Source organism: Papaver somniferum, unplaced genomic scaffold (assembly GCF_003573695.1).
Source record: "Papaver somniferum cultivar HN1 unplaced genomic scaffold, ASM357369v1 unplaced-scaffold_47, whole genome shotgun sequence".
NCBI classification, from domain to species: domain Eukaryota; kingdom Viridiplantae; phylum Streptophyta; class Magnoliopsida; order Ranunculales; family Papaveraceae; genus Papaver; species Papaver somniferum.
In genome coordinates this window covers 6416-23319 of record NW_020647304.1, presented here as the reverse complement: position 1 = coordinate 23319, position 16904 = coordinate 6416, and the positions used below count along the sequence as shown (strand labels likewise).

Sequence of the window (16904 nt, the reverse complement as noted above, 5' to 3'; positions counted from 1 at the left end):
CCCCCGCCCCCGCCTCCCCCTCCAGTCTGGAGTTGTCCTGAAGAGTTCACAATTCAGATACCACTAGTACCCGAACCATGCGAGTACACATTATCAACAGATGCCACCAGCAGTTCACTACCAATTGGTATGTAGGCTACGACATTTTTATGTGAAATTCAAGAATATCTTATTACTATTTGTCTATGGTTTACGTTTACAATATGTCATTTTATATAAGTCCCATTACCAATATTTTGTTCTGCTTTTGTAGGCAATATCATAGATAAGACACTGCAGGGCGATTGGAATATAATCAAGGCCATGTCTGTGACCGGATCCGAGATATGTAAACCTGGTGACATATACGATGTCGTTTTATGTAGTCCAACGGAAAACTGCGCATGCTGTACAGGGTGGTGTGGAGGTAGATGTGCTAGTATGGGTTGTTCCGTTAGTGATCAAACATGTGAACCGTTTATGAACCCCTCCGGTTCTCCTAATTTAAGATGTGATTGTTGTTGCAAACCACCTTCATCTCCATCTCCATCGCCATTCCCATCGCCCTCGCCAGATTCATCTCCGTCACCGTCTCCATATTCATCTCCTCCATCTCCATCCCCTCCGACCTTAAGTTGTCTACCGAAGTTCAAAATTCAATTACCAGGAATGCCAGAACCATGCAAATACACACTTTCTTCAACATCATCATCATTATCTTCGAAAACAGCATATGCTGCTTCACTGCTAAACGTTACTTAGTGGTGCTATTATTGCGCACTTGGCTACTAGAACTGATGATTTTAAGGACAATCAATTGAATATATCTGAACCGAGATGAATTCTGAAAATTTAAGTTGATGAGATTCATCTTCAATTTCTCTTCAGATTTATTTTGCACTATACCTTACGTTATCATTTAAACAACTAAGGAATGACCCGTGCCGTAAAGGTACGAGCTATTTCTCATTGTTCTAAACTGGGTCATTTTTATTTCACAGGGTTGTTAGCTTTGTGTGTTAAATTTGTAGTTGCATCTTTTCTGATGACTACACTCAAATTGATCTAACGAATAAAATGTTGTAAACACTCAAGATTCAAAGTAAAACAAGATGTCAAGAACGTGAGAGTAAAGATGAACACAAGTATTTAACGTGGTTCAACCTTGTAGACCTACATCCACGGTGAAGAAAACTATCTTTATTATTAACGGTCTTACTCTTTGATGATTACAGATATCAATTAAACTTCTAACTCTTTCTTTTTCTAACTCTCTCCGGAGAAGTACCATTCAAGAATACATATCCATTTCCTTCGACATGGACTAGTATTTGTAGAACAATTGGACTTATGAAGATATGATGGGGTACTGCTAAGATGATGATATCATTGTACATCTCGTCATTGTTCAGACTGACTCTTCATTATTCTTCTCCCAAATGTGACGTACGATTCTTGTTTTGAGATGTCTAGCACTTCCTTTTTATCGTATTGGTCCTCCTATAAGTAGCATCGTATTGCACCTTTTTCAGGTTGCATTGTTCGTCGTTCTTCATCCGATCTTCTGACAAGATGTACCTTCGTTTAGTTGTATCACACCTGTTTTGATTCTCATTTAATGCCATGTTTTCCTTATAGACTTGACAGTCACCGTGATTTGACAATTCGTTACACGCGTCCTTCATGAGGCTTAGCAGTAGATATCTTGTGTGAGGGCCAAATAGATAATGTCCACGTGTATGCATCACATGGGGTGATCTCATGATACGACGACAATAAGGATGCACCGAATCATGTCTCAAAAGATGATTGCATCTAACCGAGATATTTGCTACATGGCCACAAGAATGACGCGTGAAAGGAGTAGTCAAATCACGCATACGTTTTGGTATAAAAAAAGAACAAGGCATTTAATGAGGAATCATAAGAGGTACAATACAGTTGTGGACGAAAGTTCATCGTGTCAAAAGCTCGGCTGAAGGACGATTAACAAGCCGACCCGAAGAAGGTGTAATATGATGCCTCTCAAAAAGGATCAATGCGACGAATGAATGATGCGATGTAACTCGGAAAGAAGGGATGAATGATACATTTTGAAGGAGAATAATGGAGAACCTGTCCGAGCGATAATAAGATGTACGATGGTGTCACCATCCTAATAGAACCGAAACATCTTTACTGTCCAGTATATTTATAAATACTAGTCCATGTAGAACGAAATGGGCATGTAATCTTAGATGGTCTTTCTACATAAAATTATAGAGAGAGATTTTAAGAAAGAAATAGTTAGAAGTTTAAATTATATTTGTAATTCATCTATGAGTAAGACCTACGATAATAAGAATAAATAGTTTTCTTCACCGTGGATGTAGGTCAACAAGGCCGAACCACGTTAAATACTTGTGTTCATATTTGTTTTCATGTTCTTTACATCTTATTTACCTTTAAATCTTGAATATTATTAGCTTTGTAATCCTTACATCTACTTAGGTGTGGTCATCAGATAAGATGGAACCACATTTTGGCACTAGAAATATGGAGGTATGAATATTTTTTCTATCTCCCTTGAAAAGTTTATGAAGTTTTTTTTAAAAAATCCCTTGGAAAAAGTTATTTCTTTCATTACTTTGTTGATATCTTTAAGACTTAGTAAGTCGATCTCGGACATAACAAGATCTACATGATCGCAAAGTCCTATAGACCCTCAAAAGCATCAGATCTATAGTCATATCCTTTATTTTCTATGAATCCATGTTTTCTATGGTTGATTCACCTCCTTCCTAAAGAGGCTCAGGAGATTAGATGGTGAGAACATCAGAGGAGTCATAGGCTTCTTGCAAAATTTTAAAAAAACCTTCTCCATGAACGAGTAGGGAATAAATCCGAGAAAATAAGTTTTGTAGGAAAGAAATACACTAAGAAAGTTGAAAAAACTCAAAAATAAAGGTAGTCTGAAGTATTTCTCACCTCTTAAAACTCTATATAACCTAAATATTCTTCTTGGAAACTCAAATCAAGCAAAGAAGGAATGTTAAAGAGCATATAATCATTTATCAAACATAAGTTTGTCAAAATTAAAATTCAAGGCATTGAGAAACACTTCCCAAAATGGGAAAACGTACTCAGTTGTTATAATTTGGTTTTCACCCATCAAATCTATGACATGCAAGAAGAGGTAGTTTACTCCAAAAAAAGAGAAAAGAAAAACACCTCTTGCAGATACCAATGTAGGTACACGAATTTGACCCACCACGTGTCGGACAGAAAGAGAAGAAAAAGGGATAGATATCCCACTAAAAGATCCCAGTCAGAAAACTTGTCAATTCAAATGTCAGAGTTATCTCATCATCGATAGCCCCTGCGAAGTACGAAGAGAGTGAATGCTGAAGCGAAGAAACCCGCACCAAGTTGAAGTATCCAACAAGATATCAAGGACGAAGTCGTAAGGGAAGAAGTAGGATTACTTAGACGAAAAGATAATCCACGAGATAGATAAATTATGGAGCAAGAAAGACACAGGTGACCCGACAAGCCTATGTGAAGTAAGCGAAAGAAGGGGAAAAACTTTATGGAAAACGGTCTGGGCGAAGTGTAAATCGTTACTGCGAGATCTTGGAGATAAAATGAGATGTATTTCATTAGGGATAGATGTCCTATAAATAAAGGTCCTTAGACAATGTAAGGGGATCGAATTTTGGAGAGGAGGAGGAACTTGCTTAGAGAGAGAGATTAGGATTTCCTTGTATCCAAGAACTTGTGTCTTTGTTACTGTGAATGATCAATAAAGATTTCGGTGTTTATATTATTTAGTATGTCTTAGATCTTGGTTAATGTCACTTCGAGTGTACTACTGGGTTTACGATAGTTACATTTTGGCGCTAGAAACAGGAAACTTAGATTGGGGATTCATCCTCGTCTAAGGAGTTGAGAGGCTAAAAGTTGTAGGAGTGAGAGATCTTAGCGAGACATCCATTTTAAGATTAGGTTTCAGAGAAGAGATTGAAATTAGGATAAGCTGATGACTAGAGCACCAGATCAGGCGGCACACATGGTAGCAACGAGGAGAAGCAAGCGATTGGAGGCCAAAAGGGGAGGAAGAATGTAAATAGGGGGAATATCGACGACAAGAAGGAGCAAACGGTTGGAATCCCAGAAGAAAGGGGATAAGGGAGAAACGCCCATAGAAGATGAAGGACAAGAAGTCACAAGGCAACATATACGCAAGCTGAGTGTAGAGGATGAATCCATGGCGGAACCAGCTCAAATCGTGAAAGCCGGGACTATTACAAAAGGGGAAAATCGAGAATAAGTGGAGGAGAACAAGGATGATAAAGACACGGTATCAAAGGGAACAAGTAAAAAAATCCATCGAGATAAGAGGCGAGGGAAGTACCATCCGGAATGGCATGTGAGAATGGAAAAATGAGGCGGTCAGGCGAAACGACAGAAATACGAGCATGGTGGCAAAATGGAGGTCGGAATATCGCAAGAAGAAAACACTAGTTAAGAAATGATAATGGCTTCATCTTGTAAAAGGACCCTATATGGAGAAGAGAGTCCCTACAGAGATTACAAAGAAGAGGACGAGCGAAGAATGCTAAAGGGAAGATTACTAGAAGGATACGACCGGGAAAGAGACCTGAGGAGGATGTTAGTGATGGCGACAAGGAACGCAAGATGACTCCAGAAAAGGGAGGTCAAGGTGAGATAAAGCAAAGTGGAAAGACAAAGAAGGGAAAAGTGGTTGAAGGAAGCGAGGCAGCGAGAAGTGAGAAAGAAACCTCAACCGTAAAGAAAAACGAGCCCCGCAAGGAGGACCAAATACAAACACATCCAAGCGTAAAAGGACGTTGAAACAAGAGGCTGATGAAAGCATTGAACCGCATGATCAGGATGTTGAAACAAGGGGAACAACGCGAACGAGAGGACTTAAAGAAAGCCATAGAAAATAGCAGGAGGGAATTCATAGAAAGAGAATATCTGATGCAGCAATTGATGGTGGCCGGAAGGAAAAAAAAAAGAACCCAAATAGAAGAAAAGGCAATCAGGCTGCAACCCGAACTAATGAACAAATGTGCAACAAACGATCCATGCAAACCAGAAATAGCGGCACTATTCTTGTTGAAGCAAAGAGAAAATGAAAATCTGCGAAGTCTAGTGCCCAGAGGGGATGCGATTTTGCATACAATTAATAGGAAGGATTTCAAAGGAAGATTTAGTAAGATCGTTCATCTATACGCTGTCAACTCGGAAGCCATTATTCGCAACATTGTTTAAAATTAGGAACGAAGTAAAGATGAAAGAGCAAAGATGAATGTACTCAATTCAATCTATCAATTGATCGTTCATCTTCGTAACCCATTTAGGGTGTGGATTCGTAACCCCAAGGGATAATAATAAAGATGAATGTACTCAATTCAATCTATCAATTGATAATGTATCAAATTTCAAAGGGATAATAATAAAATTTTTACGAATTTTGTCAAATCATATTGTGAGTATGAATTCTACACTTACAACAGAAAAGTAAGACCTCACATTAGGAGGCAAGTAACATTCATGAATAAACAATTTCTAGGGAAACTTAAAACCTTCGCCTAGAAAGGTTGAGAATCCACGGCATGCACCCTAGTTCGCATGAAAGTGCAAGAGGCAAGACCTAACGCATGTCGTGAACAACTCTCAGAGAGATAAGCTAGGGGCAATGATAATACCTATCCGCTGAGGGTCCCCTTTTATGATGGCCTTCAGTAAGGGGTGCAAAAATATGACCAAGGCGCCGACGTATTCGGTTGAGCTGCGGGTGCCTGGGACGTATGGAGCGTTACCGGTCATGTACGTTTGGAAAGTCTTGGCTACGATGCACTCGATCCCAAAGAAACACCACTTAGGGTGTGTCTTCGTAACCCCAAGCCATATCGGCGAAGGAGATAAGAATCCACAAAAACAATTGACTGTCGTAATAACTGGATGGGAGGAGACAAACATGCATGTTAGGGTTAACCTCCTTGAAGGGGAAATCAGGGGGAATATAAAGGGATGACACCATCCAGATTAGGGAGTTGAGTGACCAAAAAAGACCGCAATGTCATGGGGCTAATATTCATGGGAATAGCTAGGCCTGTCGCATTGTCGCGGAGAAAAATGAAATAAAAGTTAAGATGAGGTAGATGGATTATTATTCGCAAGGGTAATAAGCGCCTGATACTTCGTCGAATAAAAATCCTTCAAAAAGGATGAGGCAAAATAAGACCTTAATTAGGAGGCACGCTAAGACCTTGTATAAGTAACATGTAACAATCAGAAAGTGAATATGGACAAAAGGAGGCGAGATAATTCTCGGAAGGTAAAGGAAATAAGTTAGGTAAGGATGTCAGAGGAAAATAACATCTCACATTTTGTATTCTTCTTTGACATTATCCATGCAAGACTTAACGTTTCACCCTGACAAGAAAAATGAAGGCAAAGCTAAGAGACAAAATACAAGATATACACGACATGAAAGATGAAGACGAAATACAAGATAAGATGCAGCGAGATACTTCGTAAAGGATTCAGAAAGATTGAAGCACAGCTGGGAAAGAATTGATTAACTATTTACCCTGCCTCGGAAACACACAAAAGAATAAGAGGCAAGTATATACTTTAAATTTCATTATTCTTTTGAGTATTCCCTCGGTAAGTATATACTTGGAAAAATAGAAATCACGGAAATAAATTTAATCAAAAGCGCTACCAAAAAGGTTAAGATGTTATGCCCCCCAAGCTTGGGAGCACCCAGAAAGAAATTTTTTTTCCAGAATAGTCAAGCATAAAACCAAAATATGAAAGAAGAAAACTAAGACTGTTGCTGAGGAAGGACGTCGTCAGTAACTGTTGTCCCAGGGATTTCATCACCAGCACCAGTACTAGCAGAATCACCCATAGACTCTTCCTCCTCAACTTTCATATTATCAACCTTCCGCTCCTTGCCATCTTCAGAGAATCTATCCTCTTCACCCGAAATGACCCTGTCATCCTTTGGTTGCTCGTCATCGGAGAATACCACTAGAGGAAAAGTAGGATGAGGGATACCTTGCTCATTGTAGTAGTTTCCGAAGAGATAGGTCAGGTAGTTCTGAGCATTCTTGCGAGCTGCCTTCGCTACCTTCACAGAAGTCTCAATCATCTCATCCATATCGACATTCAAATCATCGACCTCAAACTTGAGGCGAGAAACCTCCGTGCGAAATTCATCCCTTTCCTGGGAAAGGAGAAGGACTTGGCTCTTATGACGCTCTTCAGACTCTGCAAAACCAAACAGAACTTCACCAGAAACTAAAAGTTTGACGTAATCAGTGATGTTTTGCGTGGTACCTAAAGATACCTTCCATCTGCAAGATAGTAGTGTTCAAGATTTCTTGAATGTCAGTATACAAATGATCCAGCTTGGATATTGCTAGATCCGATTCTTGAAGACGGACACATAATTTTCGTGATATGCATTGTCCCAGCCTTTACCATGACCCGACTTCGAGGAATATTTTCCGGATTTAATGACAAGAGCAGCCTTGTTTTTGCAAGGTTCGATGGACTTGGATTGAGAGGAAGATTTGATGGACTTCGGGAGAAATGAGTTATTTATCTGAGTCTGGCGGAGTTCCACTTTCCTTTTCAGATAATCAATATCTTCGTTTAAACCGGTTACTTTATTTAGAGACTTGCGAAGATCAGCCACAACCTTATTTTTAATATTAATCACGCGCTCGTAATCTTCTTTTAGTCTCTTGTAGGCAGTGGATGACGAGAGGTGAAGACTCTTTGAAGTAAGTAGTGAACTGTTGACTCGTTGAAGTTCCATCTTGAGGCGCTCATTATTGTTATGAAGATGGAGATTCAACTCCTCATTCCGAGAACAGACAATGAACAAACGATCCACTTGCGAAAAAAGCGTTTTGACTTTCTCATTTAAAATTGTGTTATCAGACACGTAACAGTCATTCTGGGTCACGGGATTCATGTTCTCGGCACGAAGATCTTCTAACGTGGCGGATGCTTCGGAGGCACTAATTTGGCGTTGCATGCATAGAGCTTGACGAAATACGAAATAATAAAATAACAGAAATAAAGATAAAGGCGAAAACGAATCTACGAAGTTAAGGAACTTACTTAGAAGCTTCTCTATCTTCTGTATTTGCTTGATGGAGTGCTCCATATCCTCTTTGAGTTCATTCTCCAAGGTTTTGATTTGAGCTTCATCCTTCTTGGCTTTCTCGCGGACCAGTCTAATCTCCACGAGGCTGGCCATATGTCGATTGACCTCCTGAAAATCAAAGAACCCAGTCAGAAATAAGCCTCAGAGCGAGGGGAAGGTCGAACTGAGGAGGTACAAGATATTTACCTGGCACTTAAGGCCGAATGTTGTTGGAGAGACAAGTTCATTGAGGCGTTCAGTATCACAGAAGGATCTTGGGCAAGAAAATCACTGGAGCTAAAGGTTACTAAGGATTTTAAGGCACGGGACTTAGAGATGGATCTTCGCGAGCTTTGTCATAAACCTCCTATAGAAACCTCAGGTCAGGGTCGTAAATAAGGTCAGACATAGCCGACGAAGCCATTTTTTTCTTCTTCTCGCCGGTTGAAGGGTCTTCGTTGGGCTTCTCGGGGAGCTCAACTTCAGGGAAAACATGAGGGTCCACTAATTTGACAGAGGAAGTGGTACGAGAACGAGAGGGATGAAGCTTAGGAAGAACGGAGGGATTGGTAAGAATGGCAGCTTTTGGAATTGCAGCCAAGGCATCCAAATCCAAGACCTTTCGTTGCCTTTTGGGCTCGCCAGAAGAAGGGGTACCACTACAAGAAACTTCATGTACTGCAACACGTCGTCAAGAACCCACTTTTTGTTTGCAACATCCTTTTGCCACATAAAAACTTTTTGCCACACTGTGTGGCAACAAACCGTGTGACAAGAAGTTATTGGCACACCTTTAATATGGTGAGGAAATATATAGGTTTTATGCCACACCAAAAGGTGAGGCAATAACATGAGGCAAAAAACATTTTTCTAATCTAATTATTATTTTATTTTATTTATAAATAGGTTTTATGCCACACCAAAAGGTGAGGCAATAAAACGAGGCAAAAGACATTTTTTATAATTTAATTATAATTTTATTTTTAGTTTTATTTTATTTTGAAAATATGTTGCAACACAACTAGTGATGCAATAATGTGAGGCTAAAAACAATTTTTTTAATATATAATTTTAATTTTCTTTTATTTATAAAGTAGTTTTGCCACACCAAAATCCTGCGTGCAGCAACAAAATATCTATTGCAACATGTGCGCCAACGCGTTCATAAACAGGGACGTTTTTTTTTTAAAACAGGGACGTTATACAGTAAAATTGTATTAAAAAATTCATTTTACTCGCATGAATTAAATCAGAACAAAGAATTCAAATTGAATTAAAATGAAAAACATCTGTCACAGAGTATGATGATTCCAACTTTGACATAAGAAAAGATTTAAACAATCCCCAAATAAATAAACTTCAAAGAAACTTTAATCTTCAAACTAGACCTTCTCAATACTAAATCCATCCCAGCCGTACACCCCTAGGCCTCGCGCTCCTGTTAAACAGATCAAAACAAACACATCACAGAATGGAGGAGAAACATCATGTCTACAAAGATTGGGCTGTAAGAGAAATACTAAATATAACACCAACATGCAAAGAGTAAATATCATACTAACATACCAATAATTATGAAATTAAGGAAAATGATACTTACAATCATTTTGAAATCTGTACAGTTGCTCCTCAATTCTTAGACTGCTCCGCAGTTCTAACGAGTTGCTCCTCATGTTTGTAAGGCTAATTCGCATGTCTAAAAAGATGTCCCTCATGTCTATAAGGCTGCTCCCCAGATCTGTTAAGTTGCTCTAAAGGTCTGTAAGGATGCTCCCAAGGTGCAAATAGTGGTTGCGCAGGTCTGAAGTGGTAATCTGAAGGTCCTGAAAATTGCCCCGGACTCAAAACGTGCTCTGGCCTGCAGCACAATCTAACATACTCCAACATTTTTTTCTCACGTATCTTAGACTCCTCATCACGTGCTTTTATCCGTGCCTCCCATTCTGCATCTCGTTCCCTGATTCTCCTATCAAAATCTTCATCCCGCTCTTTCATTCGTCTCTCGAAATCTTCATTTCTCTCATAACTAAGGCATGTTGGATATGTTTCAGCTCTTACATGTTTCTGCCTTGTTGTAGGTACTACGTTTCCATAGACTTCATCACTAATTGGTTGTTGGTTACCATCCTCATCAAACCCATTCTCATCCAACCCTGATTGTTCCCTCATTTGGACCTATGTATATCAGAAAAAATGTAGGATAAAAGATCTTATCTTCTATGATAAGAAGTGTATGAACCTTACTAGAGAAGATACTTACTATGAAGCCTTGTGAAATTGGGTCCAAAGCTTTTCCAGTTTTTTTATTCACATGGGTTTTAATGAACACATTACCATTAGTTGGTGGGTTCCCTCCATTATCTTCATCCTGTACAAATTCCATCACATACAATGAATAATAGTATTTGAAAGCAAAATATTAAAAACTACATACAAAAAACTTCAGGCACTATCCCAGCATATGATATTCCAATTCTTGACAATGTTTTGCAATTTGCAATTAAGCCATCCGGATGATCAACAAATTATACAACATGCGAAAATAAAGACATACCTAGGTACAGTTATAAATAAAAAACTTCTAATTTATACAGGTTCATGTCTCCTTAATTAAATCCAAAAAAATTTCAAGTTGCAAAGTGAAAAGTGATTGTCAAGACCATATTGTGTATGTACCATTTTAGCTTTGCATCGAGCGTGGTTTTTCCTTCCCATTGTGTGCTTTACTTGTTGGCAACATCTACTCTTGACATTTTGTTCGGAAAATTTCTTACGAATATAAAAGGCATAATTAATTAGACATGATGCATAACCAAAACATATATAGACCTAGACATATAAGATGTGTGAACTTACCTGGTGTGTTGCATCAGTTTCCCAGAATGTCGCGAGATCCTTCCACTCCCCTTCAGTTAAAGCAGCTGGTTTATCTGCAAGACGTTTTGCAGTTGTATCGTGTCGTGTAAAGTGTTTTCCCTTCCGTGTACCTTTCTTTCCCCTGAATATATCAACATCAATAGAGAGGGTGGCAGTTTTATAACGTTCATCTACTATGAACAAATCCTGAAATAGACAAAATATGATAACTTGTAGTGACTATATCTGTGAACAACTAACAGGTAAACATCTACAGCTTTAGTGTCAAAATAGAATAACAAAATCATTGATGTGGCCAATCAACGAGTTCATAGCAATATTTATTTGATAACTCCACAAAATCATTGATGTGACCATAAAAGTAATTTTAGCAGCATAACTTATTCACAAACATATGAAACCTCAGACATGTGACTTTATATTTTTAAAAAATTGTTTGATCAACAATTTAAGATCTTCAACTTAACTGGTTGAAACAAACAAAAGCATGAGGAACACAAGGAATATGATAAAAATCTCAATTGCTTACATAAGACTAAATTTCTTAGCGATGTTTGGTTCTGAGTTGATGGCTACAAGCCTACAAACATAGAGCATGGTACAAATAAATTTTGTAAAGTAGCACTATGTGCTGCACATTGTCATTATCATTATAACGTTGAAACAGTATGTACATTTACCAACTCTTTTTCCCATCACATCGGGTACTAATTATATGGGACGCAAAATAAACAAACATGGTATTAACTTCTGCTAAGTATGTTCACCTGAAGTTCTCCCAACAGCCAGTCCTTCGCCATTGTATCGTGTTTATCCCAGTGCTTTGTCCAGTTGAACCTCCGATATTGTTTTAGCAATACCCCAATGGCGTCAGAATATCGCACTTGATTGGCTCCTTTAGGATTGCCATCCCAATCAACTTTTTTCTCTTCTTCCCGCTTTGCCATAAAAGATGCAAGAGTGGTATCACGTCGGACTTTTCTCTCTTCAGGGACAACAACTGCTTAGAAAAAAAACTTAGCAATCTATGGTATTACTAAAATACATTTGGATACATCAGTAAGAAAGAAAACAATTTAGTATTGTACCAGCAGCTAAGGTGTTGAAGTGCTCACCATTTTGCTGATTTTCTATTCTGTGTAGAACCATTAAAACCAAAAAAAAAAATCAAAAAGAAATCAAAACATAAGCAAATGCACCAGAAACTTGGAAAGAACATACAGTGAGACACTTTACAATGAGAACCAAACCCAAATCCCGTACAACACTAGAATAATTCATGACTATAATTCTCTGGGTATTGTACAACCGACCAACCATGTCTAGATTAGAGATAGCTGGGTATTTACAAATAATCTCCTTAATTAAGATGAAATCATGTCTTAATCACCCTGCTTGCAGGAACGCCAATGCTAGGCCCTGGTGTTTCCAAGTAGAGAGTACCCACAATTATGTAGATGGTTGGTTGGTTATGGGATTAAGGGTGTCTGGAATATATATCTTTGACAACAAAAGTCTATAACCAGCTCATTAAGGAGTCTAGTGTGTTTAGGTGTCCATGAACTGACCAGATGGTCTTACTAAAAGAGTAACACCTGTTGACTAAACTCTTATCGTCATAGTATTGTCTGAAACAACCAGCTAAGCTTTTTTGGAAACTAGTATGAAGACAAACAAAGCATTAAACTGGAATCCTATCATGAACTAGTCTTTTGGAATGAACTGGTCACAAAAAGGTCTGCAAAATGGTCTGTCATCTCCTTTGCATCAGTTAGATTAGAGTATATACTATGGAAAACAATTAACCACTTGGGTTTAGCATTAAATTATGCATTATTATCAACTTAAACCAAGGGGATATATTTTTGTCATTAACAGCAAAGAGAAACAAAACAAAAACCACTATGAAATTGAAGTTTTAATGGGATTTTAACATTTATGGTAGCAAACTCAAGGGAAGGAAATCAAAATATTAAAAACCAATCACAGCAGGCACACAACACAGCAAGTAAGTCTCAAATAAAAAGATGAGATGCCATAACCTGAACTAGTACAAAGGGAACAAGAAAGACACAATCCACTTCCAATTACAAAAAAAAGAAATCCAACAAAAAAAACAAAAAAATAGGGATTCATTGAAAAATTACCCTTCTTCAGATTGCATTTTCGGATCGAATGAAAAACAAACCTACAAAACAAAAATTAAAAACATTAAAATCCAAATTAAGGAAACCCCGAATTGAAACTTTAGGGAGATGTGAAAAATTGACCTGCTACGAGATTGGAGAGTGACGAAAACAAAACCCCCAAATTAGTCAGGAGTGTTGTGTAGATATCTAGACAAAAGATGGAATTGACCTGCTCTGTGAAGATTCGAGAGAACGAGTTTATCTTTAATTTCGAACAGAAGATGGATTTTTTTTAGGGTTTGGAGAGATTTTATTTTTCTTCCATTTTGGAGAGAAAAACTGAAACTGTTTTATTTGAGAAGATGCGAAAACTTTGGGTGATTGAGCGAACTTTGGGGGATTTCTGTGGGAATTTGTTTTTCACGAAAATTTTAGAGGGAAATTTTGGCGCTAGATTTTGTAAATAAAGTTAGGAATAAGTTGCAGAGATGAAGAAAAGTAGAATTTGGGGTTTGGGTATGGAGAAGATAAGTTCGTTTCTTGGTTTTGTTAACCATAAGAAAACACGTGTAACACCACCCTTTTTTAATCAAAAGAAAAAACAGACACGTGAAACACCACAACACCAACAGTACAAAGGCTACTTTCGTACATCATACGAACAACACTGTCAACGCACATAAAAGACGTGCTAGTACATTTATATAACACACTGGCTATATGCGATGACCTAGTACTATTAATAAGCTCCGTAATTAAACAACCCCACTGCAAATTATCAACCATTGATCACGGCACCATTTGGGTCATAAGTGCCAATGGGAAAAGTTGCACAACCGCATGAGATTGCACCATATTATTTGTTCCTTGCTTCTAACATAGACTTCTCTTACATGGTACATTTTCAAGAAGCAATTAAAATTTTATTATAAAATTTGGACCATAAATAAAAACTTACCAATTTATTATAAAATTTTATTCTCCAATGATGACTTTCAGTTTTCGTCGGGCCAAAAAAGCTAGCTGATCTTGACCAAAAAATTATTCAATTGAAATTAAGCATGCTCGTAGCCATAGTTAAAAAACATAATCGAAAATGATAGTTAATCGAGAACGCAGAATTAAAAATGCACTCAATAGAAATTGAAAGTAAATTTAAATATATCAATTCATTGGAATAGGAAAAACTGGAAGTAAACCCACTTGTAACTCGGAAAACTGTTAATTTTCTTGATCATGATCAGAAATTGTAAGTAAATTGTTCACAAAGCTCGTCTAATCGATTCTTTAGTTATCTCTTCTAAAATTTAAATATATTGATTCATCGGAATCGTGAAAACTGGAAGTAAATCCATTTGTAACTCGGAAAACTATTAATTTTCTTGATCATTATCAGAAATCGAAAGTAAATTGTTCAGAAAGATCGTTTAATCGATTCTCGAGTTATCCCTTCTAGAATTTAAATATATTGATTCATCGGAATCGGGAAAACTGAAAGTAAATCCACTTGTAACCTGGAAAACTGTTAATTTTCTTTATCATGATCAGAAATTGAAAGTAAATTGTTCGCAAAGCTCGTCTAATCAATGACCATGATTTTCACCAAAAAACGGATGCTTGCGGTATTCCTGGTCATAGTCCATATATGAAAATGGTTGCCTTTTTTTTTCCCAAACCCATTTTCATGATGTCGCATATGCGTATATGTTTATTGGTGATTATGTACAATACAATGTTTGGACCATGATTTTTCATACTAAATAAAAAAAAATAATCGTACCCAAATGATTTAATACTGAAATTATATGCAGAACTGGGCATTTCATCGAGCGGATCAATGCAAGCACTTAAATGCAGATATATAACTAGAAAAAATAATAATGATAAACTATTAAATACGCAATCAGCCGGTACCGTGAATTCTATCAAATTTTTAGTTCCACTTATGTCGCATACCAGTTACCAGGCATTTTTGCAGTTGGGACCCTTCTTTTAAGTTGAGGTACATGAAATACCCTTTTCATTCATGAATGGAACGAAAAAACTGTATGAGATTCCCTTCATAATTTTGGTTGTGCATAATATACCCTTTTCATTCATGAACGAAAAGGGTACTTCTTCGAATTTAAAAATATGAGAGACCCATCTACAAAATATGGAAGAACGAGATTTTAGCCCTTATGGTTTGGACCCTATCCCCTAAACTAAAGTGATAATTTAAGTTATTTAGAAGTAGTATTTAAATTTCAATGTACTTTTCAATGTTTTAAGTTAGTAGGATTTCAATTTCAATGTAGTTTTTTATGTTTTAAGTTAGTAGGATTTCAATTTCAATGTACTTTTTAGTTTCTTCAAAAAACATTGTAACTTTTTTTTGCAATGTAATGGATAGAGATGGGAAACAAGCCGAAACCCGCGGGTTAACCCGTGCCCGGTCCGTGAAAACCCAAACCCGGACTGGCTGGTTTCTAAACAAGCCGGGTTCGGGTTGGAGAAAAGGTGACCAGTCGAGAAACGGGTTAACCCGTCTCGGCCCGTAAAATCGCGGGTTAACCCGTTAACCGCACTTCCATTTATGCCGCGTGTCTCCTCTCCTGCCCTGGGTATAAAAACATAAAAAACCCTAGCTTCTTATCTTCTCCTCTTTCGTCTTCTCCATCCGTGTCTTCTCTGCTAAAAAAAACCCATCTTTATTAGGCTGTGACTTGTGTGAGTAAAAGCTAGGTCTTTATATCTCTCAGGGTTTGTTATCTCCTTCATTCTCCGTTCCTTCTCATATCAATTATTATCCTTTTTATTTCCTTATACTACAGGGTTGCAGAATTGATATTGTTGATGTTTATTTCTTCTTTTTGCAGTGCAAGTGAGAGATGAGCAGCTGCTGCGGCTGTCAAGTTTGAATCAAGAGAAATCAGAGATTTTGATTTGTAAAAGCGTGATCTGAGATCTGATGATGAATTCATGATGGGTTATGTCGAATTTGTTTCTACAATAACAATTGGAGATGTTCACGGGAAGTGGTTTTGATGGTTGATATTTCTGATTTGGATTCAACAGAAAAAAACATCCTGGAACTTTTTCGTGCTAAAACCATACTGCTTAAGGTAACCCTATTTAAATGAGTTTTGATTTTTGAAATTTAGGTGTTCCTTTTTGTTTTCCATAGATTTCATTGTATCTCTTTTACTGTTATATCGATTTTTGTTTAAAATTATAAATAACTAAGATATGGAGAAACCCCAATAGCCATCGGAGACACAGACACGTGAATTTCTCTTTCTCTAATTTTTTTTAACTATGTTTTGTGTATACATAACTCTTACTCTCTTGGTTTTCTTTTTCCACAACAATGGAAAAAGCTTCAATGTTATTTTGCCAGACAAATTCAGCTGAAACTCGAAAGTTTACCATAATATTGGGTTTCTTACACATTTCACCGAAGGTGCTTAGGCACAAAGATATGGATTTTAATAAATTTTCTGATTCTATTTTGTTGTTTTTCACAGTTCTTTTATTTTGTGTTTTTGTGGTGTAATTCAATACTGCCTCTGTCTTTTTATTTTGCAGAGAGGAATCAGTTAGTATGGAGATGGTTGCTGGAGTGCACCGAGGAACCTATGTCAGTTTGAAGGTAAACAAGTTTATGAGAGCATAGTTCATGTTCTGGATGGCAACAAATTAACTATGAGAATACTGATGAGTTACAAATTGATGACTCTTCATGTAGTATTTTGATTCTATTTTTT

At 37.3% G+C, this 16904-nt stretch overlaps 2 protein-coding genes across 7 annotated transcripts; one reads left to right on the top strand and one right to left on the bottom strand.

The window, feature by feature from the left end:
* The first annotated feature begins 7 nt into the window (after window positions 1-7).
* On the top strand, window positions 8-960 carry LOC113342802 (mucin-1-like). The gene is made up of 2 exons (XM_026587223.1): window positions 8-127; window positions 254-960. The coding sequence occupies exon 2, from the start codon at window positions 304-306 to the stop codon at window positions 739-741; it is 438 nt and encodes a 145-aa protein (XP_026443008.1). The 5' UTR covers window positions 8-127; window positions 254-303; the 3' UTR covers window positions 742-960.
* An 8443-nt stretch (window positions 961-9403) lies between these two features.
* On the bottom strand, window positions 9404-13688 carry LOC113342735. 6 transcript variants are annotated; one of them, XM_026587176.1, is made up of 9 exons: window positions 13300-13688; window positions 13177-13217; window positions 12118-12164; window positions 11797-12029; window positions 11009-11215; window positions 10829-10921; window positions 10413-10520; window positions 9753-10327; window positions 9404-9590 (listed from the first exon to the last, which is right to left on the bottom strand). In XM_026587176.1, the coding sequence occupies exons 2-8, from the start codon at window positions 13191-13193 to the stop codon at window positions 9836-9838; spliced, it is 1197 nt and encodes a 398-aa protein (XP_026442961.1). In that variant the 5' UTR covers window positions 13194-13217; window positions 13300-13688; the 3' UTR covers window positions 9404-9590; window positions 9753-9835. The 6 variants fall into 6 exon arrangements, with proteins under 6 accessions (XP_026442961.1, XP_026442962.1, XP_026442964.1 ...); XM_026587177.1 differs by having other exon boundaries at window positions 12145-12164; XM_026587179.1 differs by having other exon boundaries at window positions 12118-12159.
* Between the last annotated feature and the right edge of the window lie 3216 nt (window positions 13689-16904).

What these genes read in the sequence shown, in the direction of transcription:
- LOC113342735 (XM_026587176.1), bottom strand. An exon ending in CTTCAACACCTTAGCTGCTG is followed by an intron (nt 12,030 to 12,117) that starts GTACAATACTAA and finishes TTTTCTAAGCAG; the next exon opens with TTGTTGTCCCTGAAGAGAGA. An exon ending in CAATTTCACAAGGCTTCATA is followed by an intron (nt 10,328 to 10,412) that starts GTAAGTATCTTC and finishes TGATATACATAG; the next exon opens with GTCCAAATGAGGGAACAATC.
- LOC113342802 (XM_026587223.1), top strand. Translation starts at nt 304, where the DNA reads ATGTCTGTGACCGGATCCGAGATATGTAAACCTGGTGACATATACGAT.